Raw genomic sequence first — 27082 nt, 5'->3', positions numbered from 1 at the left:
TCCTCACTCCAAATTCCCAGAAACACAAGAAATTTTTCAAGAGGAAATTCATAATAGTGCTAGAAAACAACAGTTATATTTAAGCAAGGTTGCTTTTTTTTTTTTTTTTTTTGAGATGGAGTCTTGCACTGTCGCCCAGGCTAGAGTGCAATGGTGCAATCTCGACTCACTGCAACTTCCGCCTCCCAGGTTCAAGCCATTCTCCTGCCTCAGCCTCCAAATAGCTGGGATTATAGGTACTCACCACCATGTCCGGATAATTTTTTGTATTTTCAGTAGAGACGGGGTTTCACTATGTTGGCCAGGCTAGTCTCGAAATCCTGACCTCATGATCCACCTGCCTTGGACTCCCAAAGTGCTGGGATTACAAGCGTGAGTCACTGTGCCCGGCCTGCTTTTTTTTTTTTTTTTTTTTTTTTTTTTTTTTCCAAAAAGTCAGGAGAGAAAGCAGGAAGAGAAACCCAAAACTTCACACACTATGAGAAGAGTCCTGCCTTTGCATCCCTCTGCCCACAGCAGCCACTGGTTCAATCATGCATTCTGCACAGCTTTTGTGGCTGCTTCTCACTCTTCCCACTCATTGGCTTCTGCTTTCTAAGACTACCTCCTAAAAAATCTATTTGTTTCCTAGTCTTTGTTTCAGGGCTCTGATATTGTAGGAACCCAAACAAAGTCAAGCCCTGATGGTTCCCTAAGATCCAGGGTCTCACTTCTAACTTCCTTCTCTCATTCTCATTCTCTCTCTCTCCTCCCTCTTCTTCTCCTTCTCTCTCCATATTCTACCCAGCATATTCACAATTAAACTCATCACCATTGTTTCAAACCTGTCTTTCCAACTTCTCATTCATCCAGGCACAAAACCTCAGGTTCATCTTTGACCTTGTATCACATGTCACAGATCTACTTAATTTCACATCCAGCCATTTCAACTTACTGAGTTCATTATTATCCTTCCTCATTCTACCCACTTCTGCCAGCTAGGTTTAGGCCTTACAATCTCATACATGTATATTATAAAAGGTTCTTGACTGATAACCCAAGTTATCTTCTCTCCTTGGTATAATTTATCATCTCACCTTCCTGAAGCAAGCTCTGGCAATATTATATAACTCCACTCAAAAAGCTCTTGTGGAGTTCGATGTCTGTGCTCCAAAATAAAGCCCTCTTGACCTCAGCCTACCTTTGCCAACAACTTTATTCATTACTCCAAGAGTCTTCCCAACAGAACCACTCACCATTCTCTCTAAGATTTCCATGTTTTTCCACCTCTGTGGCTGTGCTCTGTTCCCTACATCTGGAAAGCTCTGACCCATTTTTCATCATACTCAAAACCTACCTTGGGTCAAGTGCTACTTCTTCCAAGAAGCCTCCATTGATTCGCCAAATGAAAACATTCTCTCTCTTCTGATCTCCTGTAACACTTAAATTGTACTCTTCTTGGCACTTTCATCACTTGTTTTAAACTACAGTATAACTTACATTAAAATGCAAAAATCTTAAATTTGATGATTTTTTACATATATATCAACATATGTACCACTCTTGTAATCCTCCATCCAGATTAATATATAGAACATTTCTAACATCCCAGAAGCTTTCTTTGTGCCCCTTCCAGGCAAAACCCCTTTGCTAATATAATCTCTATTCTGACTTATCTTAGATTAGTTTTGCCTACTTTTGAACTTCATATAAATATAGTCATACAGTATAGACTCTTTTGCACCTGGTTTCTTTCATCCTACATCTGATCTCTGAGATTCACCCAGGTCATGCTTATTATCAATTGTCTATTGTTTTAAAATTATAGAATAGTAATTTTAAGAGTCCATTATAGGGCCATACCACACTTATGTAACCATTCCACTGTAGATGAATATTTTTTAGTGTTTTCGCAATTACAAAAAAGGCTTCTATGGACATTTCTGTATACCTTTTGTTGGACATCAGCACTCACTTCTACCCTTAGGAATAGAATTACTGGGTCATAGGTATTTGTATGTTTGGCTTAGGAAGTATTGCCAAACATGTCTCAAAAGTGTTTATATCAATGTATACCCATTAAGAATATAAAAGAATTCCAGGTGCGCCATATGCTTACTAACACTTGTTACTGTCATCGTTTTTAAAACTGCTTTTGATGTCTATGCTTTCATTTCTATATTAAATTATAATGACATTACACAGAGCTTAACATTTTGCAAATTTTTAAACTGTATAATATCTCAACGCATATTTTCTACCCTATAATGTAAGCAAGGAGAGTCCTATTATTATCCTTACTTTATATTAGGTAGGTGCAAAAATAGTCGTGGCTTTTGTCATTAAAAGTAATGGCAAAAACCACAATTACTTTTGCACCAACCTAATAGATGAGGAAACAGGTTCAGAGAGGAGAGCTTGCTTTCATGACCAGCTTGCTCAAGGTCATGAATCTAGTGAATAGTGGAGACACTTAATCATGTACATCCACCACGGTACATGGCTTATAGTTATAAGAGTACATGTTTTATGTCTGCTCGCTTACTGACAGCTCTTTGAGGTTGACACTTATTTTTAATTTATCACTAACGAAGGAATTGATGAACTGAAATATGAAACTGTAATTTCTCTGTACACAAGAACTTTACAATAATTGGTTATAATAACACAATGACTAAGAAGCACCATCACTTGTTACCTGAATCACAAAGGATTGTATTTCAAATCCAAGGATTCACAAATATCCAAATATTTAGTCTCATTTAATGGCTTTCTTTGAATATTAAAAGATTTAAAAATCATAAGCCTTTGTTTGAAGGGTTATTTTAAACTCATTATTTGAACTATTACTAAGCAGTCTTAAAGGTATCAAAACTATTTGGGTTCTTAAATCAACCAGATTCCAGTTTTGTATTTTGTGCATAGAATACAATAGTTAGCATCTTAATATGTGGTTTTTTTTTAGTTGTTTTTCTTGTGTGTAACCTAACAATATGCTAAGAAGTAGTAAAGAAAATAAAAGAAACACCAATATAAATGTATGTACACAGACGTTTTATAGTCAGTAGCTTTGGGTACCTTATTAAAAGATTATTTGATTCTTTTAAGTCAAATAATCTTTTAATAAAAGATTTCTTAAGATAGTTTGACATCATCCAACAGATTGTTATGAGATGTCAATAAATCAGTAGCTATCTGTATCAACAAGCATGTGTTTTAGGAGATACATGGCAAATTACAAAATAATCCGATTACTTTTTATGCTGTCAGAAAGTACAGATGACACATTTAAGCAATCTGACATCCATGGATAGCTAGACCTTGGTGTGCCTTATAAATCACCCCTTTCGTTCAAGAAGAATGGTACCATGTGTTAATGCCCACTCCCAAGATGAAAGCTACCATATACACCTCAGATTATCCACTTCTTTTTTGCCTATGTATGTTCATCTTTTCAAACATGTTCATATCATTTTTGGGTCTCTAAAACATTTAACTTCTAAAACTTCTTACTTTTGACCTATAAAAATTCATTAAAAGTTTTAAAATACATTTTTGAGGCAGAGATTGTAAATGTAAATCACAGATAATCGAAATAATTGACCTTATCAGATACTTCACATCAAAACTGACTTTCTATCTGAATACTTATCTCTCTGAGGCTAAAGAATACATTCTGTCTCAATTACTGAGCTCTTTTGGGATGTGAACCTAGCTAAGTGTGCACTGACACATTCCAAGGTGACCACACAATTCATTTGCGGCATACTAAGATATCTACCACTGAAGCCTGCTGTAAGATACAATAAATTCATAGGATGCCAAAAGTATCTGAGAACTTCCTGTAATTCATAGGAGATGATCAGATATAATGAAATGTGTTTAACACAAATTTCTATCTTATATTCATGGCCAACTTGAGTTTTAGAAAAGCAACAAAAAACTATGCAAATAAATCCTCTAGATATAATCATTCAACAGTTTTCTCAAGGAAAAACATATTATAGATGTTTAATTACAATCATATATTTTTTGAACTTGTTTTCTTTCAATTATAGAAAAAAATTCACTTTTCAAGTTCAGACATGACTGTTAAAAATATATCATATTCCTAGTAGCAAATGAACATACCTCTCATGCATGTAGTCAACTCCCAGCAGCAGTTGGATAAACCATTCTATTATTTGGTTATCTGGAAAGATTTTTCCAGCTTCTTTATATTCCTGAATTTTATAGTCCAGATCTCGGCCCTGAAATGAAGAGCATAATCTTTCATATTTTTTCAGCTAATATATTAAAATCAAGCTCACTTAACAACAGTTAAAACATAGCAGTCACTGTTTATCAGAAAGTGCCACACTGTAATTATCACTGACAAAGATCCTCTCTTTAACCAAAGTCTCTCCAGGTTCCTCTGAGCACTCTTTTCAGCTCAGCCTCAACATTGACCTATAAAGACTTTAACAAACATGCATGTATTAATAGTTTCTAAAAGCCTAAGGTCACAACCCTAGGATGGTCCTACCCTCCCACCCCTTAAAGTTCCTGCCTGATCAGCTCAAGGTAGACAAAAGAATTGACTGTTTCCTCCAGTCAATGCCTGAAGATAGGGCTCTTGTCTCCCAATCTCTAAAGAAGGTTAGGAGTCTAACTTTGATGAGCACCAGTTAACAAACCCATATGGGTTTACAGGGACCAACCTCCACTTTCTGATTTTTGTAATTTTTCACTTCCTTGACTCTGCTCAGGCCCCTGCTGTTCCTCTTTCCTATTCCCTTATTCTCCCTGAATACCCAGTCACTCTGCACAAATCAGAATGGAGCTCAGCTCTTTTCAGTAGTGTCAGTAGTTACTTCATAAAATCTGTTTTGAATGTTTTAATGATATCACTCCAGGAAAAAACCTTTATAAGGAGAAAAGTTACCACATAAACCTTCAACCTAAATTATTTTTTATTATATTACCTATATATGCATCCACATAAAACTAGCAATAACTTTTCTTACACTTAGAGTTGTATATAATTGTAGAATCTTAACATATACAAAACTTAAAAAGGTCGGCCAGTAAAATTCCAATCAATGATACGAATTTAATACAAAGTGATGATTTTTGGTGAAACTAAATTGGTACTTACATTGTGCATATAGCTGCTGTAGTATAGATTCTTTTGAGTTTGGCATGCCCAGGGTACCATGTGCATTGGGATGACTGAATTCCCTTTCCTCTATATAGCTATAGCAAAACATTAAGGAATATAATAACTGTGGATCTATGCGGGGATCCAGGCACATCATTTAAGCATTTAGTTAGCTCTATCCTATCACTCACTGGCAATAACTAAAATAATACTTATTATTAAGGTCAAAAACTAACTATGATAAAAAATGACAAAATCTAAAATAGGCCAGCAGTGTCTGATATAATGCCCTTTCTGAATATGTTTTATTGATGTATTTCAATTGCTATAAAAATAAAAATGTCAAATGCTAAATTCTCTTAGAGAACCCTTAGACCTGATCCATTTTACTGTAAAACACCAAAAAATTAGAGATAATTTGAGAAATGTTCCTCTAAAGAAAAGGATGGATTAAATGTAACTGGTCTTTGCAGGATGTAAAACGCAGGCCCCATAAAGAGTGGGAGAGGTACTTACCATATTCATGGGGAGCAAAAGTGGAAAAAATAAAGCTAGTCACAGACTACTCATGACAGAGTTGTTGTTAAGATGCAAAGGAAGAACATTTATAGGCAAAGAGACAATCCAAAAGAAATTACTTCTAATGAAACAACATGAGGTCAACTGATTCACTTCTAATGCATTTTTTATTTCCTTACAGTGCAATATGCAAATATTTGCTTAGCATTTTCTCTCCTACACAGGACCATAACAAATCGAAAGTATAGCAAACATTCACTTGCAGCCTAGCTCAAGTACGGTTTCCTGATAGATTTTCTGGGCCAAGGAGAGTGTTCCAAAGCTTGGTAGAATTCAAAAATATGGCGAATTGAATACTTAACTCCTTGTCTAAAAGACTATCATTTCTTTCTCATTTTTCAACCCTGCCTTTATTTCTTCTCTCTTTTTAATCCTAGAGTTTATCAGAATTCTGTTGAGCCACACAAGCTGTACTCTCATGTTTCTGTAAGTTGCAAAGAACATTTTTGACAATAGATCATTATAACATCCTGTGTAGTAGACATGAAAGTCCTTCAGATGAAAGGTGACCTGTAAATATACAGTTGACCCTTGAATAATATGGGTTTGAACTGCATAGGTCTGCTTAAAATGTCAGTTTGCAAGCTTATAATATCAGCTTCTAAGCTGATATTTTTCAACCAAACACATATTGAAAATACAGTATTTGCAGGAATGGAAATCTGCATATATGAAGGGCTTTTGTATATATGAAGGTTCTGCAGGGCCAACTGCAGGACTTGAATATGCGAGGATTCTGGTATATCTCATTTAGTTTCTCTGAATACGATAAAACATCTCCAGTGGCGGAAAGACTATTGCCTACATGTTTCCATCTTCTTCCGGAATACCTTCAGAGGAGGAGTGAAAGGAGAGAGAAGATGAAGACAATGATAAAGAAAAAGGAAAAGAAAAACTTGCCTTAAAGAAATATCAGTGAAGCTGCCTGCTAGCTTCTTATATCAACCCAATGTTTACCTCTTTAAAAACACCAAAAATAAGCACAATTTTCTCTATGTACAAAAATTATGGCCCCAGAACCTGTGCATTTTTTTTAAACCTGTTAACCTCACTAAAGACAAGAAGGAATTACAGTGGCCACAGTGAAGTGTTAACCAAGATAAAATTGATCGCTTGTGAGGCACATTAGAGAAGAAAGGATCTGACATACCACAAAAGCAATGGGACACATTCTTTAATTGATACACAGAAGTATTAAACATCTAAGATGTTAAATGAATCAAAGATTTCCTCTTTAAAAGATTTCTTAGAGAAGGCGAATCAGAAAAATCTTAAGTCTTTTCTACAAATATCAGTCAAAAGCTTTAGCCATCTGGGTATGTAATCTTGTCTCATGGGCCAGAAAAACTTCACTTCCAGATATCCTTTAACATATCAGGGAGCTTTGTGTTACTGTACTTGGCACCGGGCTAAAATTTTTAAATGAATACTACAAGATTTGCTTTTATGTTTATATTTATATATGTCAGTATGTATGTTATGAATGTGTAATATATTTCTTTTTCCTTATGGTATTGCCAAAATTAAGTTGTAAAAGATAATTATTTAATTGGCTTAAAGAAAAATAAGTTCTTACATAAAATAGGTATTCCTTAAACCCTTAGAAACAAACCTAAAATATTTTTCATGTTTACATAATCTTGGATAATCTTTGGTAAATAGTAGCTAATAAAAGTATATTGCCTTGATTAATGCAGGCATACCTTCAGAGTTGTCAGCATTTAGTACAATACAGATGCACAACTCTTCTTCCCCAGGTTTATTTAGTAAAAAAAGTTCATGCTATCTCTATGTGACATAACTTGTCAGCAAGAAAAATAACTTAAGGTGATGGCTAGCTATTTAATATCTCATCTTTATGAGCATTTCAAGCATAATTATTAAAAGCAAGTGTTAAATAGAGGTAAGATAGAATTCCCATGTGAAAAATGTCCTTGCTATACTAGAAACTTTTAATATTGTTACGAAGGACAGGGGAAAAAAAAGCCCTAACAAGATAGAAATAAAAATTTGCTTCCTCTGCCATTTCTTACCACAGAGAGACTAAAGACAGTTGGGACTGTTAATAAATGTTCTGTGCCACACTGAAAAAAATGCATTATAAAACAGTACATGCTCCTAGAATTATAATCCACAGATTTTCCAATCTATAGACTGCTGGTATGATATTCACACTTGCTTTCTTCCTAGTATTCACTAGAAATTAAGGTCATAAAGGGCTAAGAATTCTAATTAAAATACGTAACTAAAATTACTAGAAATAATAAGGAAAACTATTTTATATGCAAGTATACAATATAGGTAAGATGTGCTCTTGGTAAGGAAAAGCATAAGTTATGAGGATGTGTATTGCTCTGTTAAAACAAAAGGAGAAAAATTTTTGTTCTAAAGTAGAATGATTGATCCAAACCGAGAAAGAACTATAGGGGGAGAAAAAAACTGACTGGATATTAGAAAGTGATATGGTTTAGCTGTGTCCCCACCTAAAATCTCATCTTGAATTATAATCCCCATAATCCCTACATGTCAAGGGTGGGACCCGGTGGAGATAAATCATGGGAGTGGTTTCCCCCATGCTGTTCTCATGATAGTGAGTGAGTCTCACAATATCTGATGGTTTTATAAGCATCTAGCATTTCCCCTGCTTGCACTCACTCCGTCCTGCTGCCCTGTGAGGAAGTGCCTGCTTCTCCTTTGCCTTCCAACATGATTGTAAGTTTCCTGAGGCCTCCCCAGCCATGTGGAACTGTGAGTCAATTAAACTTCTTTCCTCTATAAATTACCCATTCTTGGCTATTTCTTCATTGAGAATGGACTAATACAAAAAGTCTGTAGAAGAGGAACCTTGGGAAAGAAATGTTATATGTGATTGAGCTAGCTAAGATTAGATGTGCTATTTGTAAATTTTTCTAAAAATTAAGCATTAATATAAAAAACACTATGAAGGGAAATTAGAATTTCATCCCCTATGTTAAAACAACTTTTTCTTGAGGTATTGGTCTACTTTTAATAGGAAATTGTGAAAAGACTTTTTGTTTGTTTGCTTTGTTTTTACCTTTTAGGTAATTGGCCAAGGAAATATTGTGTGTTTTGTCAAGATAATTAAGAAAGTCAGTAAAAGAAACGCCATGATGGCTGACTTGCCAAGATGGCTGACTAGAAGCAGTTAGTGCATGCTGCTGTCATGGAGAAGAGGCAGAGTGGCAAGTAAACACTAGTTCTTCAAGTGGATCATACAGGAGGCCATGTTTTGATTCATCAAGGAAGCAACAGCGACCCACGGAAAGCAAAGAAAAGCAAGGCAGGACAGCTGCCCACCCAGGATTGGTGCAGAGCCAGAGGAGGCTCCCAGCTGTGAGGAAAGGATGAGTGAGAGTCCCCAGGGACCACACGTCTGCATAAGCTTTGTAATCTTGGGCACAGGAGAGGCCCCCAGCTCCCCTGGGCTTCCAGATCGACACAGAGAGCTTTGCGGACTCTGTGCAGAGCTACCACTCAAGCCCCCCGAGCTCCATGAGCCCTGGATTCCCAAGCATGCTGGTGCCAGCTGCCATAGCCCTACCAACAAAGGAGCTGAGGCTCTCTAGTGCACCTCTAGGACAGGGACCACATGCATGGTGCTGAGGAGAGGATGAACTGCACATTGTACCTCATCATGGAAGGTCCAATGGCCTGGGCCCCCAGCACAGCCACCCCACCCCAACCTGAACATTCCAGCTGGTCGTCGCTTTTCTTTCCTCTGGGATGGACCTCCCAGAGGCAACTAAAAAGCCTGCTGCAATTGCCACTGCTGTAGCCCCTGCCCCTGCTGTCCTCAGGCTGGGGAGAGAGTAAAGAATCTAAGAACTGTCATTGGCCTCCACCATGCCACAGCTGCTATACAGTAAGGTGGCCAGACTGTTTTCCATGCAGATCTCTGACTTTGCTGCTCCTGATTGGGCAGGGCCTTCCAGCTTAGGCCCCCATTGCAGCTGCCTCACTCCCACCTGATCACTTCAGTTAGTGGTGGTTCTTCATTTCTCTGGGGTGGAGCTTCCAGAGACAACTGACAGGCCCTCTGTCATTGACACCACCATAGTACCCACTCATCAGTCCCACCACCGAGGCTAGAAAGGGAACAAACAGCCTGGTTGTTGTTGCAGTCCTACAGCACACCACAGCTATCCTATGGAGAGGAGGCCAAACTATCTTCTTTGGTCTTCCCTAGGCAGAGCACCCCCCAAGCCTGGGCCCACAGCACAGCTGCCCCATCCCTGGCTGATCACTCAAATTAGCCATGGCTATGCATTTCTTTGGGGTGGCACCCCCTGAGGTAACTGGCAGGCTGTATACCATTGCTGCCATTGTAGTCCCCACCCCTGCTGCCCCCAAGGTGGGGACGGAACAAAAAGCCTGATCTCTCCCCAGGTCTGCAGTGCATAGCCTGGGAGTACTAAGGCACTCGAGTGGGAATGGAGCCCACACTCTCAAAGCACAAAGAGGGATGAGTCACAGGGGTTCATGGGCTGCAGCAGGAATAGGCATGCCTCACTCCACAGAGCCAGACTGAAAAGGTGTGGTCTATCTCCCTACTGCAGCCTCTGACTGAGGGAACCCTGTAGCCTAAACCCCTAACAAAAGAAATGCAGGTACAGTGCCAGTGATTGGAGGGAGTTCCCCCAAGGCCCAGGAGTAAACTCGGTGAAGGGGTCACCTCTCTTGCCACTGCACCACAGAGCAAGCTTGCAAGTGGCAGGAAATACAAAGGAGCCATGCAGCTGAGTAAGAGCCTCTACCAGCAAATACTCTTAAGCATCATCTACTGGATTGCAGCCCGAACTACAACAACAAAAATACTTTGCTAATATAACCCCCTGTAAGACTAAGGGTAAGAATTCAGCCCAAATAAAGAACCTGCATAGAACCTTGGCCCTCTGAAAACATTCAGAAATGAAGCCAACTAACTATACTCAATTTATACCACAATTAAAGGAACAGCAACCTTCTCAGATGAGAAAGAACCAACACAAGAGTTCTGGCAATGCAAAAAGCCAGAGTGTACCCTTACCTCCAAACAAGTCCACTATCTCCTCAGCAATGGGTTTTAACCAATCAAAAATGACTGAAATGACAGACATAGAATGTGGAATCTGGATGACAAGGAATCTCATGAATATTCTGGAGAAAGTTGAAACCCAACCCAAGGATTCCAAGGAATCTAGTAAAATGATCTAAGAGCTGAAAGATGAAATAGCTATTTTAAGAAAGAATCAAATTGAGCTTCCACAGCTGAAAAATTCACTATAAGAATTTCATAATATAATCAAAAGTATTAACAGAAGGATCGAAGCTGAGGAAAGAATCTCAGAGCTCAAAGGCCAGTTCTTCAAGTCAACTCAGTTGAACAAAAAGAAAAATAATGTTTAAAAATGAATAAAACTTCTGAGAAATATAGGATTATGTAAAGAGACCAAATCTATGACTCAATAGTATTCCTGAGAGACAGAGAGAGAATAAACAACTCAGAAAATATATTTGAGGATACAGTCCATGAAAATTTCCCTAATCTTGCTAGAGAGGATGACATGCAAAACCAATAAACACAGAGAACCTTGGCTAGACCTCATATAAATCAACCATCCCCAAGGCACATAGTCATCAGATTCACCAAGGTCAAGGTAAAAAAAAAAATCTTAAAGAGAGAAAAGTCAATTCATGCACAGAGGGAAATCCATCAGGCTAGCAGCAAACCTCTCAGCAGAAACCTCACAAGCCAGAAGAAATTGGGGTACTATTTTCAGCATTCTTAAATAAAAGAAATTTCAACCAAGAATTTCATATCCCATCAAACAAAGCTTCATAAGTGAAGGAGAAATAAAACGTTTCTCAGAAAAGCAAAGCAGTTCTCTCTATTTAAAAAGCTAAGGTTTTTCTATAATTATGTAACTATCTTTGAAGTATTTTAATTATCACTCTGCTTAAATGACTATTGTTCCCAGTGACCTATGATCCTATTTTAATTAAGTATTTTAAACCTTTTGACATTTTTTAACAACTTCTCAAAATCAAACATTAAATTAAGGCCTTTTGACCTCAAACCAACTTTGGAAGTTTCCCAACTGACCTCTGGAATTTCTCAAAGGAATTTTTTCCTCTCTTCTTATAAAAAAGAGAGATGTGTTAAATTGCATGGGAAGCATTGTCAAATAATAAGTGTTGCTGAACCGTCTTTAAGTTATATTGCATGGGTATGTTATTAATATGTTTTCCAGAAATTATATGAAATTCCCAGAAACCTGATAGTCTTGATATATTACTATCACTCATAATTTTAATTATTTTAAAATACTGTATATACAGAAAAGGAAACAAAATTTTCTTGTCAATTGCATTATAATTAATTTTCACCAGACATTTAACCATTATCATTTAAAGTCTTGTCATCCACAGACAGCTAATTGTTTTACTTTGGTACTTTCCTGAAAGCTATTGAAAACAACTATAAACCTAAATTTTTCACCTTTGAGGGGATTCATGGAAACAACTCTGACAACATAGGTTTCTGATAACCTTAGGTTCATACAATTAGATTAGATAAGAATTTCCAGAACTCTAATGAATAAATTGATTGGTTCATAAAACCACTAACCCCACATCAAGTAGAACACGAATTAATTGGTTGCCAAGGAAATGCTTTGGCAGTTTTTCATACTAAGCCAGTACTGAAATTGTTAAGATATACAATTTGAGTGAGCTCCATAAAATTGATCCAAGTCAAATTACCTGTGATGAACTATTTCATAAACAGTGCCTTGTGCCTGAATTGGAGAAACCAACTGGTATTTAAAAGGATGTAAATTCAATGTTAAGTGTGGGCTAATGGAGGGCTTGGACAGTTGCTTGGTCCTTCCTGACTCCTTAAAGCTTTAATTATTAAAAGCTCTGTACTCTTTAACTCATCAGAGGAAAAATAAAATAATTCCAATTATTTTTAAAAATACTGGCAGGCTGTCTGTTCTAAAATTGCTAAAATGGTTTATAACCAATGTCTGGTTTGTCAAACCCGTAATTTTGACAAGACAGTAAAATACTCAGATGATACATTTCCAGCACCTGCTGGATCATTGGAATATTTACAGACGGACATCACTCAATTCCCACCTTCAATGAATATTTTCTGGATGTACAGAAGCTTTCCCATCATGCAGGAAGTTTGCTGATATAACAGTAGCTAAAAAGTTATCACGAAATGTGTTTGCTTTATGGAATATTCCTGCCAAATATTCCTCCAGTGGTAGAGGTGCTCATTTCACTGGACAAGTTATAAAGCAGTTAAATAAGTTATTACAAACACAATGGTATTAGGCAAAGCTAACTGAATTGACTGTATTGCCTTGTTCAAAGGTAATACTGATTGATGGCAATCAGCTCCACTCCCCTTGGAAAACATAGACTGACCCCTTATAAAATAGTTACTGGAAGATGTACGGCCCTAATAATAGACTCACAAATCTCACACTTTCATAAGTTCTGACATGACTTAATATTACAAGATTTTAATGCATTATGCTTGTGTGTGTGTGTGTGTGTGTGTGTGTATATATATATATATTTATTATTATTTTTTTGAGACGGAGTCTTGCTCAGTCGCCCAGGCTGGAGTGCAGCGGCGGGATCTCGGCTCACTGCAAGCTCCGCCTCCCGGGTTCACGCCATTCTCCTGCCTCAGCCTCCCGAGTAGCTGGGACTACAGGTGCCCGACACCTCGCCCAGCTAATTTTTTTGTATTTTTAGTAGAGACGGGGTTTTACCGTGTTAGCCAGGATGGTCTCGATCTCCTGACCTCGTGATCCTCCCGTCTCGGCCTCCCAAAGTGCGGGGATTACAGCCGTGAGCCACCGCGCCCGGCCATGCTTAAGTATATTTTTACCAGTTAAAAGAAACCCTTTGTGACCCACCAGCTGATGACAACTAGATCTTTCATGATCTAGAACCCACTGAATGGGTCTTTTGGAAGCAACACCAGAGGAAGGCTGCCCTTGAGACTCACTGAAAGGGACCATACCAAGTTTGCCCACCACCCACACTACCGCAAAATTTCAGGGCCTCAAGCCTTGGATCCCTACATCTCAACTCAAGAGAGCCCCTCCAGACTCTTGGGACAGTAAATCCACTGGAGATCTCAAGGTAAAGCTGACTAGGGAAGCTTTTCCCTAGTCATGTGATAATTAAGATTTCAGAATTGACAGCTTTTGCAGGGAACTAGACTGAATGTTGACTATCTCATGTTAAACCTGAATCCCTATATGATCTTAGAGATATTCTAGTTCACCATGTAACAGATTTCATTAATATTCCACGTCTGACTATTTGTTCAAATTGCACATCTGGGCTGGGTGCAGTGGCTCACGCCTGTAATCCCAGTACTTTAGGAGGCAGAGGCAGGCAGATTACCTGAGATCAGGAGTTCAAGACCAGCATGGCCAACATGGTGAAACCCCATCTCTACTAAAAATACAAAAATTGGCCAGGCCTGGTGGCACATGCCTGTAATCCCAGCTACTCAGGAGGCTGAGGCAGGAGAACTGCTTGAGCCCAGGAGGCAGAGGTTGCAGTGAACCGAGATTATGCCACTGCACTCCAGCCTGACCGACAGAACGAGACTCTGTCTCAAAAAAAAAAAAAAAAAAAAAAAAAAAAAAAAAAAAAAAAAAAAAATTACTCGTCTGGTTCTTTCCATAGGATTAGGTTTTTAGATTCGTATATTCAGACTCTTGCTTAAATCTGAGAGTAGGAAAATCCTATATTGAGGGTTTTGCAGCTAAATTATGCCAGAAACTAAGAAAACCAAAAGAAAGATAATTTGACAGTTTGTAGACAACTTTATAACCCTAATCCCTTAATTGTAACAGGTCATCTACCATACAACGATTCAATAATGAACCCTTGGATAAATATTACCAGTGCTTCCCAACTGGTGATTTCTAACACACAACGTATCACACAAGGAGCTGTCTCTTGTGCCCCTCCAGGATATATTTTTATCTGTGGAGGATTTAATGATCAACCATATGTGTGGGCAACTCCTTGTCTCAAGTGGAAAATAAGGGACCAATGTGGATTAGAGATTCTAATAGTACCACTGTCACTTCATAAGCAACTGGAAACTGAATATTGGTCTATATCTCTTAATTTGTGCCACGGATTAACAAGAAATCGTGGTTGCTTTGGCAGCACATATACTAAAATTGGAACGATACAGAGGAGGTTAGAATGGCCTCTGTGCAAGGATGACACACAAATTCATGAAGCGTTCCATATTTTAAAATAAAAATAATAAAGAGGAATTTTCTGGCAGGCTTAAATTGCTCTAAATGGGCATCTTTTGTAGAATGGTTCTTCCTTGGTTTGGCATAAATGTATATAGAGTTATCATTAGAAATCTGTCTCAAATATTAGCTACTATAGCTGACTGTATTGCAAAGGCTATCGTTGCCCAGAATCCTTTATAAATTCTCTTGCTACCATTGTTTTAGACTGCTTTGGACTACTTGTTGGCTGAACAGGGAAATGTGTATGCAATGGCTAACATCTCATGCTGCCCTTTCATAAATATGTCTGATATGGTAGAAACCCAGTTCTAAAAAAATCAACAAACAAGCTACTTGGTTAAAACAAGTAGGTTCCTCTTCTGGCTCATTTTTTGATTGATTTTATTCTAATTATTTTGGTTCATGGTAGACTCTGTTAAGGAATATACTTCATTCTCTTAGTATTATCCTCCTGATAACCATCACAATAGTCTCCCTGGTGTGCTATATTCTCTCAAGTGTCTTAAATGCTCATATACAGCCATCTGTTGTACATCAAATGGTCTCACTACTGTTAAAATAACAAAAACACAAAAAGAACATAAGGAACCGTTCAACGAGGCTGATGCCATGAATGATGTATTTCATACCAAGACCAAACAAGTCCATGACGATGGTGACAGAGTGGCATCAATGTCCAATTTTAAGAGACTGACTAAAAGGAAGATATTGTTAAATTAATTTAAATTTGGCCTGAAGCTGCCTCCATACCTTGCATTCCTGTGCAGCAAATTTCACCCTAATTTAGTATGTAAACAAACTGATACACAGAACAAATAGCTGAGTCTCAGCCAATCACAGGAAGCCAAATCATCACACCATGCCCAAATAAGGCAAATGCCTAATTGTAGCTAATCAAATGATTTATCTGTTTTGCTTTTGTGTCCATCCTATAAAAGCTCATTGCTCAGGTTGCTGGGCAGAAAGAGCTCTCTGAACTTCTTCTAGTTCTGTGGTTTGCCCAATTCAAGAATTTTGTGTGTGTGTGCTCAAATAAACTTTGGTAAATTTATCTAAAATTTTTCTTTTAACAGTTGTAATACTAAAATTTGGAGACATTTGTGCATTAAAATAGCATTACTTTCAGGAATTTATCCCCAAACTGCAATGGTGCTTTTCACATCCTATTGTCATTTTTAAACTGTGTTAAAGAAATATTAAATTCTATACATTTTGTATCAATTTCTTTTTTTGTGAATGAGCATAATTATGTTTTCTGGGTTATCTTGCCATATGGAAGCACGCTCTCTGAGTGACATTTATTGTTGGTCTGACAATCACCTGCTTACATTCTTTCAAGTGGAAGGGCAGATGCAGAACAACAGAGATAGGTAAAAGTTGTGTGTCTGTTTCCTGCATTGATATTAAATGCCTGATTTCCTGTAATTAAATAAATATATATTTAGACTATTGAAGCAAAAACCAGAAAAGGGCCTTCAATAATAGGTCTCAAAGTGAAATGTCCAAAGGAAATAGCCAAATTCCCCCTTGCCTTCTGGGTAGAATTTTAAAAAGAAGAAAGATATCTGTTGTTAGCATTAAGCAAGGGCTATGTGAAATCAACAGGAAGAGGGAACACTGAAAGATTAAATTAATCCAAGATCTGTGTCTTGTGCTCCTCAAGTTATTCTTCCTATTTCCATTTTACATGTTTATCCTCAAGAAAAACTATCTGTCTTGCACTTACTGTGTTCTTTAATAAACACAGCCAGATGCAGTCACTCACATCTGCAATCCCAGTAACTCAGGTGACTGAGGCGGGATGATCACTTAACGCCAGGAGCTTGAAACCAGCCTGGGCAACATAGCAAGATCCCATCTCTAAAAACAATTTTTAAATTAGCCCAACCTGGTGCCATGCATGTATTCTCAGCTGCTTGGGAGGCTGGAGTGGGAAGAGCATTTGAGTCCAGGAGATTGAGGCTGCAGTGAGCTATGACTGCACAGAACGAAACCCCAATCTCAAAAATACAAAAAACAAACAAACAAAAACCTCTGATTTTTCTAAGGATTTAATTATGATAGACAAGTCACTCAAAGATTTAGACACAACAAATTATGATTTGACACAACAAAGAAATACAGTTTTTAGTCTGATTTTAACTCAGCAATATGAAAAGCATTACTTTCTTTCTCTAAGCTGTGTTTAAAGAAAAAAGCTAATGTTTTTGATGAAATGTAATGCCTTAGTCTAAGAAATTCATATTATAACATCAGTAAGAATATTCTGTTTTCTTAACTTTGTCCTTGAGAAATATTTAATGTGACTTTTATTGCTAAAATAACTTTCGTGAAAAATGTATTGACTTTAACTGACCCAAAATTAATATTGCCCTAAGTCTATACAGCTATCAAAAAAATGTTTTTCTTCACTAAGATTATCCCTTGAAGGTTGCAATAAAAGACTTGATATTAACTTCTAAAGTTTTCAAAATCTGCAACCCAAACTGCAACATTTGATGGATTAATAGTATCTCCTCCTTTCACCATCCCAGTTAGCCAACGACAGATTGACTTTGAAATGCCAAGGCTTTAAAGAAATGAAGAACAACCCAAATACATGTTCTCAACCCCACCTTTGATTGTTATTATCAAATTTTAAATCCCAAAATGATTTGCTTTTAAAAATTAATCCTTGTATTAACATTAGCAATCAAAGCACTTACAACCTTAAAAGACCAAAGAAAAGCATTCTCAGAAGCCTGAATTTAAAACAAAATCAAAAACAAAAATATCCCTGCAATGTTTAAGGCTAAAAGGAGCTTCAAAAATTATTCTGTCCTATTTTTTATTTTAAATGAAAAAATGAAAAAGCTTCCCTTATTAATTCACTGGATTGACAACTTAAAATGCTATTCCTTCATACCCTACCATATCTCCATTAAATAAGCATCATTTAAGTGGACCTCAAATATTATGCATCAGAATCTTCCAAGTTGCTTGTTTAAAATGCATATCCCTATTATCATAATTATCATTATCATCAATAACTCCAACTCAGTAAATGCAGATTGGGTGCAGTGGCTCATGCCTGTAATCCCAGCACTTTGGGAGGCCAAGGCAGGCAGATCATTTGAGGTCAGGAGTTTGAGACCAGTCTGGCCAACATGAAACCCCATCTCTACTAAAAACACAAAAATTAGCTGTTCATGGTGGCACACGCCTGTAATCCCAGCTACTTGGGAGGCTGAAGTAGGAGGATCGCTTGAACCTAGGTGGCAGAGGTTACTGTGAGCCAAGATCCCTTCACGGCCCTCAAGACTGGGCAACAGAGCAAGACTCCACTGCAAAATAAAATAATGAAAAAGCTTCCCTTATTAATTCACTGGATTGACATCTTAAAATGCTGTTCTTCATACCCTACCATATCTCCATTAAATAAGCATCCTTCCAGTGAACCTCAAATTTTATGCATCAGAATCTTCCAAGTTGCCTGTTTAAAATGCACATCCCTAGACATTATCAACAATAACTCTTACTCAGTAAATCCACATAGGCCCAAAGAATCTGTATTTTTAACAAGCATCCTTCGTGACTCTAGGACAGGTGGTCCATGGAACAAACTTTGAGGCATGATGCTAGGCAATAATATAAACAGGCCATGTGCTTAATATTTAGCCTGTCAGTGGAAACATTTTGTTTAATAGTTTGAAGAACTCCAAAGGCAAAAGATGTACTTGGGAAAGGCAGGGTTGAATAAGAGTCATTTTACAATAACATGTTTTCTAAAGCCTGTTTCATTACTTAGGAGAATACCAATAAATGGAGGTGAAGGCAGTGGGGGAGGAAATCCTTTGTCATTATATTGTACAACCCGAGGACATTTTCCTACAATTTTGGAAGTGCACTTTAAGAGACTGCATAAAATGTGGGGGAAATGTCAAGCCACATTATGCTTTTAAAAGCAAAACAAGAAAAAACAGCTTCTAAATAGGTACTGAAGAATGCCATGAAGTATTATGATTTTCATTTCTAATAATATAAATGAACATCTTGAGCTTAGTTAGTATTTTTTTCAAATTCTTTTAGAGATAGTATTCCTTTTGCTGAGGTAAATGTAGATGAATAAGAAACGGCAGAACTTATTCTTAAGTGATGTGAAATAATGCTTTTATCTATAAAGCACAGGGTTTTTTTTAAAAAAAAACTATTTGATATAAATTAGTGTGATTCTATTTTTAAACATTTAGATTTACATAAATTAATATGATAGCCGAAGTCTTACCCCAAATATCATAAATTCTACTGGGTTGCTGATTGCTTTCTATTAGTGCATTACTGCATTTCTTTTAAACGAAAGTAGTTTTGCTTTTCAATTGTTAGATTTAACAATTTTAGGTAAAAATCAGTGGTCTTATTTTTTATTGTTTTTCATTAAAATGTCAAAATATTTCATAGTTTAAGAAAGAAAGTAAATGGAACAAACCAAATGACTTTAATTTTGATACTTATAAAAATCTCAAATGGATCAGTTGAGGTATATAAAAACATTAGACACTCATATTATTTACAGCCTTCCCCAACTGAACAAAATCTAGACCCACAGAATTGACACAGGATAAATTCAGGGAGGCTTACCTACTCCTAGATGGAGCTGCCCAGGAAAACCAGAGGGCCCTGATGGGACCCACCACTCTGAAAACAATGCTTAGTTCCTTCAATCAGCAGCAATCCCAGCAATGCAAACCACTGAAGACAGTCCTGATGTGTGGACAGCCCCACTATGTGGATGCCCGATTTGAACTCACACTAGGAAGGATGATCACCAATCAGTGTCACAATGTCAATATTCCAGGGGTGTTCCTCATCTATAAATGACCAATTCTGGGGGGTAGGGTGGTCCCAAACAGGTTTCAGGACTATGAGCAGTGGCTGTGAAGGACAGAAAATGATTTGTCTCTAATGCTAGACACAACACACCCAATATGAAGTTCTCTAAGGACCCTCTGAGAACTAGTAAGCCTGGTGGCTGCACATCATTGCCAAATTTACTTGTAGTAGTCTACTGACACCCACTAGAGATTCAAGATTGCAAAACTCAACTCGCTTACTTGGTTCGTTCAAATACTTTTGCATAAACAAGAAACATACGAGGAAATTTCAAACGTTCTGTTTTACAGTACAATCAGATTGGAAAGTACTTGCCTCAAAGTTACTATCAGGCCTATTAGTGTTTAAGAATTTGCGGCCAGGCTCTGTGGCTCATGCCCGTAATCCCAGCACTTTGGGAGGCTGAGGCGGGTGGATCACAAGGCCAGGAGATGGAGACCATCCTGGCCAGCATGGAGAAACCCCATCTCTACTAAAAATACAAAAATTAGCCGGGCGTGGTGGCACATGCCAGTAGTCACAGCTACTCAGGACGCTGAGGCAGAAGAATTACTTGAACCCGGGAGGCAGGGGTTGCAGTGAGCTGAGATTGCACCACTGCACTCCAGCCTGGTGACGAAGCGAGACTCTGTCTCAAAAAAAAAAAAAAAAAAAAAAAAAAGAATTTTCATATTTCTTCCTTTTGGCATGAATCCTCATACTAAAGGCTGCACACCAATACTCAAGAGGTAAAAACTAGCTTGCCTTCTAGAAAACAGCTGGAGGGCAGAAAGGGGGGTAACAATGAAATAACGAACAATTACAATAACTTTCATTATTGAGAATCTACTAGGAGAAAAGCTCTGATAGTCACTTTTTCAACATTCATTATTTCAAATCCCTATAAAAACAAAATATATGTTATACTCTCTTAAGAAAAACAGGTCAGAGAAACGAAATAAGCTGCTGAAGGAAATGCACAAAGATTTGAACAGAAGATGCCAAAGTCTACACACTTTCCACTATTTAAAGCCCTATCTAGTCTTCCATTGAGAGAAAATAAAATTGTCATATCATGAGATTAAAAGTTTGCATTTGTGTACAAATAGTTTCTATGAATATGTATATGTATTGTAGAAAGAGAGATGGATAAAGACACAGAAAATAATTGAGAATAAGCCAAGAAAAGGAGCAGCTATCCCAATACCCCTAGTCCTAGTTCTGCCCTGGATGTAACAGTCAGAAAATCACTCCACTCTCTGGGGCCCTGTTTCTTCATCTGTAAAATGGAATTAATAATCAAGAATTTACTTCTCCTCAAAAAAGGATAGGGACATGTTAAAAAGACACAGGAGCCAACCTGAAGGATCCCCATTAGCCAAAGTTGGAACAATTTGAGCAACAAAATAAACAGCGATGGTACTGGGTGATAACCCATATAATAATTTTAAAATCCATGAGTTCATACTAATATAAATAAATAATTGAAAAAATACATGGATGGAGGAGAAGAAGCAGCTCTTCCTTACAGGGGAATCCCAATTAGTAAATATAGAAAGAATGAGAGAAATATATAATCACAATTAGGCAAAGACTAGAGAGTAAGAATCGCCACAGGCAACTTCCACTGAAAGAGACTAAAATCAGTGAGTGAAGATTTGAAAAGAAACAGGCTATTATTAATAGAAAACTCTCAAACTATCTTACCCAGGATATTTATCAATTTCAAAGGGACAAAATAATAACTTTACAGTGAAAAAACCCACAAGACAGAATCTTAACCAAGTGATCAAAGTTAACATCATCAGTAATAAGATACAGCCTGTACCCCTTAATATGATGTACTGAGAAGAATACAATACTACCATTGCAGTAGTCTTGCCAAGAATATGTAACCTCAATCTAATCATGAGAAAACATTAGATAAACCCAAACCGAGAGACATTCTACAAAATAGCTTGCCAGTACCCATCAAAAGTGTGAAGTTCATAAAATACAAGGCAGGAAAGGGAAATTGTCACAGATTAGAGGAGACTAAAGAAATAGAACTAAATGCAATGTAAAATCCTGGATTGGATCCTAGAATAGACCAAAGGCATTAAGGGGAAAACTAGTAAAATATTAATTTTCTGGTTTTGATAATTAAGCTATGATTATGTAAGTTGTTAAAATTAGGGAATGTATTTAACTGCAAACATATTACAATTAAAGGTGAAGTATTGGGTTCCTAAATCACATCCCATGCTTTTCTATCTCTGAGTCTTTTATCACATCATTCGCTTTAGCTGAAATGTCCTTGTTCTTTTCTTCTTGGCCAGGTCTTTCCCGTACTGCGAACTCAAATAGAATGCTAGCACCTTCATGGTTCCCATGGTCAGAAGTCATTTCTCTCTCCTATTACTCCCACAGCACTTTAACCACACCCTTACCATAACACGTACCACATTCCCCCTTGTATTTTAGCAACTGATATAAATGACTCATTAATCCTGCCTGACAAGATTCATTAAATATTATCATATTATCTCTGTTATGCCACACAATGACTATAATTGTATCTGACACAGACCTGGGGCTCAGTAATGGCTTTTGAAAAGAGCCTTGATTACAACTGCCATTGTGAACTTCAAGTTCGTAAGGCATCAATAAATAATCCAGACTGCCAATGTATTCATATGCAATGAGAGCTAGAACTGCCAAGGCAATAGGGGGCTCATCTCAGGTTAGCCAGCATATTTTTTCCTATTAGAGGAAGCACATATGGAAAGCTAAATTAGGATCAGAAGGTTGCTTGGGAAGCAAGGAGAATAAGTTGGGCAATTTTCGTGAACAGAGCAACAGGCTAAATGGCTTGATCATAAAACTACACCCACTACAGGGCCAGACTCTCCTGTTCTCAGCTCTGGGCTTCATCTTTGCTTAGTGTTCCATCAATACTGACAAATTTTTCCTTTATGACTATTTGTCTATTTCCACCCTAACTATTCTCTCCTTTTTAAATTTTTTTTTATCATTTATTTTGTCATTCTCAGCCCTGGCTGCATTTTAAAATCAGCTGGAGAACTCTCAAAAACCCTAATACCTGGGCCATTCCCGAGGACCAATTAAATCAGACTTTCTAGAGGTGGGTCTCAGGCCTCAGGATTTTTGATAGCTCTCCAGGTGATTCCAAGATGCAGCCAATGTTGAGAACTAGTACTATATTGATAAAATTTTTGCTTACCTATGTTAATATCACCAAGCAGAAAACAGACAAGTCCAACATTTCCTGCCTTTTTCCCTGATATCATATGTTCTCTCCACCCCCCTCTCCTGAGGATACGTGATCTCACCTATTCTGTAGTGCGTCTACTAATTTAATGCCTAGGTTTCTGGAGACGCCTTGTCTTCACCCAAATGGAAGGCTTTCAGGCAGTATCTCACAGGCCTCCAGTGCAGCACATTGTTAGGTCTATCAGCACAGTAAGGTAGGACAAAATACTTTTAACATATACAACAGGCAGAAGGATTCAATATTTTATTATTACCATCAGTGTTTGACAGAAATGAGGTGGGAGGCAGCTGGAACCAAGAGGTAAAGAGTATATCCAAAAATATCTTGAGTGCTAACTTCTTTGTGGTTCACTATGTGGGTCCACCACGTGATAGAAAAATGAATCAGAAAAAGATCAATCCCTCATGCTGAGAATTTGACGTGGTTCATACGATGTAAACTGTGCTTTGTACCATGAGAGATAAAGATGCTATGAGAGTTGGGGGGATTGGGATTGGGGTGGGGAGTGATTTCTAGCCAGGAGATTATGAGAGGCTTTGTTTATGGGAAAGGAACCTTGTTTATTGGAACCTTTGATTATGGGAGAGTAGGTGGCATTTAACTGGGCCTGGGAGTCAGGGTAAGATTTGAAGATGTGGGACTAGGAGGAAGGGCATTCTCAGAGGATATGGCCTAAGGAAAGATGAAAAGGCGTGAAACTGTGGAGGATGGGCAGTAGTTCCATTTCCTTCCTACATGGAGGAAAATAGAAGACATTAATATTTGAAATATTCTGTCATTCTGGTAGTTTTGGAACTATTCCCCATCAAAGATTTGGTTAAATCTTGACCAGAAATTATGAGAGTTCAGTTGTCTGATGTTTAACATTCATAATCTGATGTATGTGTCCCAAGGGTTGGGTAGTAGATGCAGAGGCCTCACTCATGCATTTATATATTTCAGTCTTAAAAGGCCCCAAATTAAATTATAGAAGGGAGAAACTGGAGATAAAGAGATCAGCCATTTCAATGGTAGTGATAGTATTTTTCTGTGAGGTGCAATTTTGGTCACCTGCCATTTCCTATACTATTATTTTACCTTAATAAAAAGAAGATAACACCAGCCCTGTGCAAGTTAAGAGTAAATTTGGGTCTGATGATGAGAAATATCTCTGTTAATAAGAACGGAGCAATCTGTGCAAGTCACTCCTCAGGAGTCTGGGGAAGTGGCAACCTGCCAGCTCAGCTGCACACAGAGCCCAGGCGGCCCCACAGCTGTCTCTCAGCACTGCCAGCAGCCATTACCGTGGCAACGGCCCCTCCCAGGAGAGCAGCTCAGCCCACTGAAACCATCCATCATTTAAAAATCAACACAGATGATTCCAGATGAGATCCTGTGCAACAACCACAAAAATCTTTTAGAACTGTCCTTTCTAAGGACGTAATTCAGACAATATAGACTGTGAATTCGATGGGTGATTCTCAAAATTCAGTATGCTTTGGGCTCATTTGGCGGGCTTGTCAAAACACAGATTGCCAGAACCCCACCCCCAGAATTTCTGATTCAGTGCAGCTGGCTGGGGTAGAGGCAGAGAGTTCGTACTTCTAGCAAGTTCCCAAGTTAGGTTGGTGATACTTGTCTGGGGTCACACTTTGAGAACCACTGGGTTACATACTAGCATTGTATCACTGTTGATTTCCTGATTTTTGATTGCTGTACTAGGGTTATGTCAAAGAATGTCCTTGGTCTTAGAAAATACTCAAAGTTGTATTATATTTAGGACAAAGGAGTATCATGTCTGAAACTTATTCTCAAATGGTTCATTAAAAAATGTAGATAGAAAGATAAAGCAAATGTGGAAAAATAACAATTTGGGAAATCTGGATAAAGGGCATATGGAAGTTCATTGTGTTATTCTTGTAACATTTCTGGTAGTTTAAAATTACATTAAAATTATAAATTTTTTCAATTAATACAGGGAAAGAAAGTTATAGCAATATATACCATGTATGTCTAATATGGTAGCGAGAAGCCACATATGGTTATTTATATTTAAATTAACTAAATTTAAATAAAATTTAACATCCAGGCCCTCAATTGCACTATCCGCACTTCAAGTGCTAAAGAGCCATGTATATGACTAGTGACTACTATATTAGACAGCACAAGTATAGCCCATTTCCATCAGCACAGAAAGTTCTGTGGAATAGTGTTGACTACAGTTTAAAATATTCTAAGACATGGAAAGAGTCTTTGAAAAAGTCAATGTCCTAAAAGCAGCAATAGAGATAGCAGTAACAGTTTAAGCAGTATGAGTCAGTTGTTTCTAAAATAACAGTTTATTAACTGAAGGAGGCTAAAGAAGAAATATGATGAAATTATAGCAGGTGGATCATAGTATGCAACATATGCATATGCAAGTATCTTTAGCTTTGCATGAATTGGTGACATATTTGCCAGAGTAACTATTCAATATTACTGCTCACACCTGTCATCATCTTACTGATTTTGTCAACAATCCATTGGATGATGGACAAGCAGATATCCTAAATGACCTGGTTCTTCTCCACTCACCCTCTGCCCCGTCCACTTTCCTTCAAGCAAAGCAGGGTCAAGACATAGATGGAAAAATACCCAGCAAGGCCAAGGCTGACCTGAAGGGGAATGGCCAAGACATGGAATATTTCAAACTTGTTCAGATATTTTAACTTGGCTATTGGTTTCATTTTGGGTGATACATCAGCTAATGTGTAAAGCAGGCAAGGTTGTTTTCGCTGCTATCCCTTTTCCTTCTGAGCTTCTTTTCTTTCTCCTGTCTCTTCTTTTTTCTCTCTCAAACAAATGGCACCTTCAAGTTAGGTCGAGTTGTCCAAAGTTTCTGGCCCAAACAGGACTGTCATCTACTCTAAAGAGCATCTTTTTTTCCTCATGTCTTTTGGGCTCCAGCAACATCCAAGTGATAAGCTGACTTCATCCTAAAGTATGAAAAGCACCAAATTCTCCCAAGGTGCATTTGGCTAACCCTAGCTTCCATAATATTCTGGGAGATACTTTTTGAGCATAGTCATCTTTGGGTATTCTCTGCCTGACCCAACCCCTGTCAATCCCCTCTCCATAACCTCTCAGTAGTAAACACACAGATCCACACTGCATCTACACATGTCCATTTTCCCCTCTCCCGCTTCTCTAAGCAGCTTCACACTCCCTTGGGGCTCAGTAAATACACAGCTATTACTTGGATAGAACTCAGAGTGGTTGGAAAAATTGTAAATACCTCAAGCTGTAAACCACAAATTGATAAATATGAGGAATTCTTGTGGGGAAAAAAGCCATACTTCCATTTCTAAACTTCCACTGAAGAAATTAAACCATTGAGCTGGAATTCAAAACTCAGGACATGTACCTCTACTCTAACCAAGCATCTGTTAGAGCATTTAAATGTCCATCTAAGCATCAGACCATTCTAGAAGGTCTGCCCCTCCCCCATCAAAACATTGTTGAAGCATTCTTCTGCAGTAATTTCTCCTTTTTTGTTTTTTTGTTTTTTTCTTAGAGATAGGGTCTTACTCTATCACCCAGGCTGGAGCACGACGGCATGGTCACAGCTCACTGAAGCCTTGAACTGCTAGGCTCAAGCAATCCTCCTGCCTCAGTTTCTCGGCTAGCTGGAACTACAGGCTCATATAACCACACCCTGCTAATTTTTAAATTTTTCTGTAGAGATGCGGGGTGGGGGGGAGGTCTCACTATGTTTCCTAGTCTGGTCTCGACCTCCTGGACTAGCAATCCTCTCACTTTGACCTCCCAAAGTGCTGGGATTACAAGTATGAGCAACCACACCTGGCCTCCTCCTTAAAATATATTCCTTTTTACTGAGTTTGCCAGTGGAGGGAAAAACCCTTCCTTAGAAACAAGTTTTGTCAATTATCTACAGATAATCATTCTTAGCTGCAAGACATGGGATCCCAGGTC

At 37.8% G+C, this 27082-nt stretch overlaps 1 protein-coding gene and 1 non-coding gene across 15 annotated transcripts in view; one reads left to right on the top strand and one right to left on the bottom strand.

Annotated features, from left to right (window-relative positions):
- NEK11 (NIMA related kinase 11) overlaps nt 1–27082 on the bottom strand; it is a 310384-nt gene that overhangs the window by 230927 nt on the left and 52375 nt on the right. For all 14 annotated transcript variants that reach the window (XR_007722953.1, XM_050777796.1, XM_050777800.1 and 11 more), the window contains one exon: nt 4111–4229. Coding sequence is in view for 13 of the 14 variants with exons in the window: in XM_050777796.1 (XP_050633753.1) it covers nt 4111–4229 (119 nt within the window). In the remaining variant the exon portion in view is untranslated. The remainder of the gene's footprint in view (nt 1–4110; nt 4230–27082) is intronic.
- LOC126949408 (U6 spliceosomal RNA) lies at nt 14900–15002 on the top strand. Its single transcript, XR_007723714.1, has one exon. It is a non-coding gene; the product is annotated as a U6 spliceosomal RNA (small nuclear RNA).

This window comes from Macaca thibetana, chromosome 2 (assembly GCF_024542745.1).
Source record: "Macaca thibetana thibetana isolate TM-01 chromosome 2, ASM2454274v1, whole genome shotgun sequence".
NCBI classification, from domain to species: domain Eukaryota; kingdom Metazoa; phylum Chordata; class Mammalia; order Primates; family Cercopithecidae; genus Macaca; species Macaca thibetana.
This window is presented reverse-complemented; position numbering and strand designations above follow the sequence as displayed.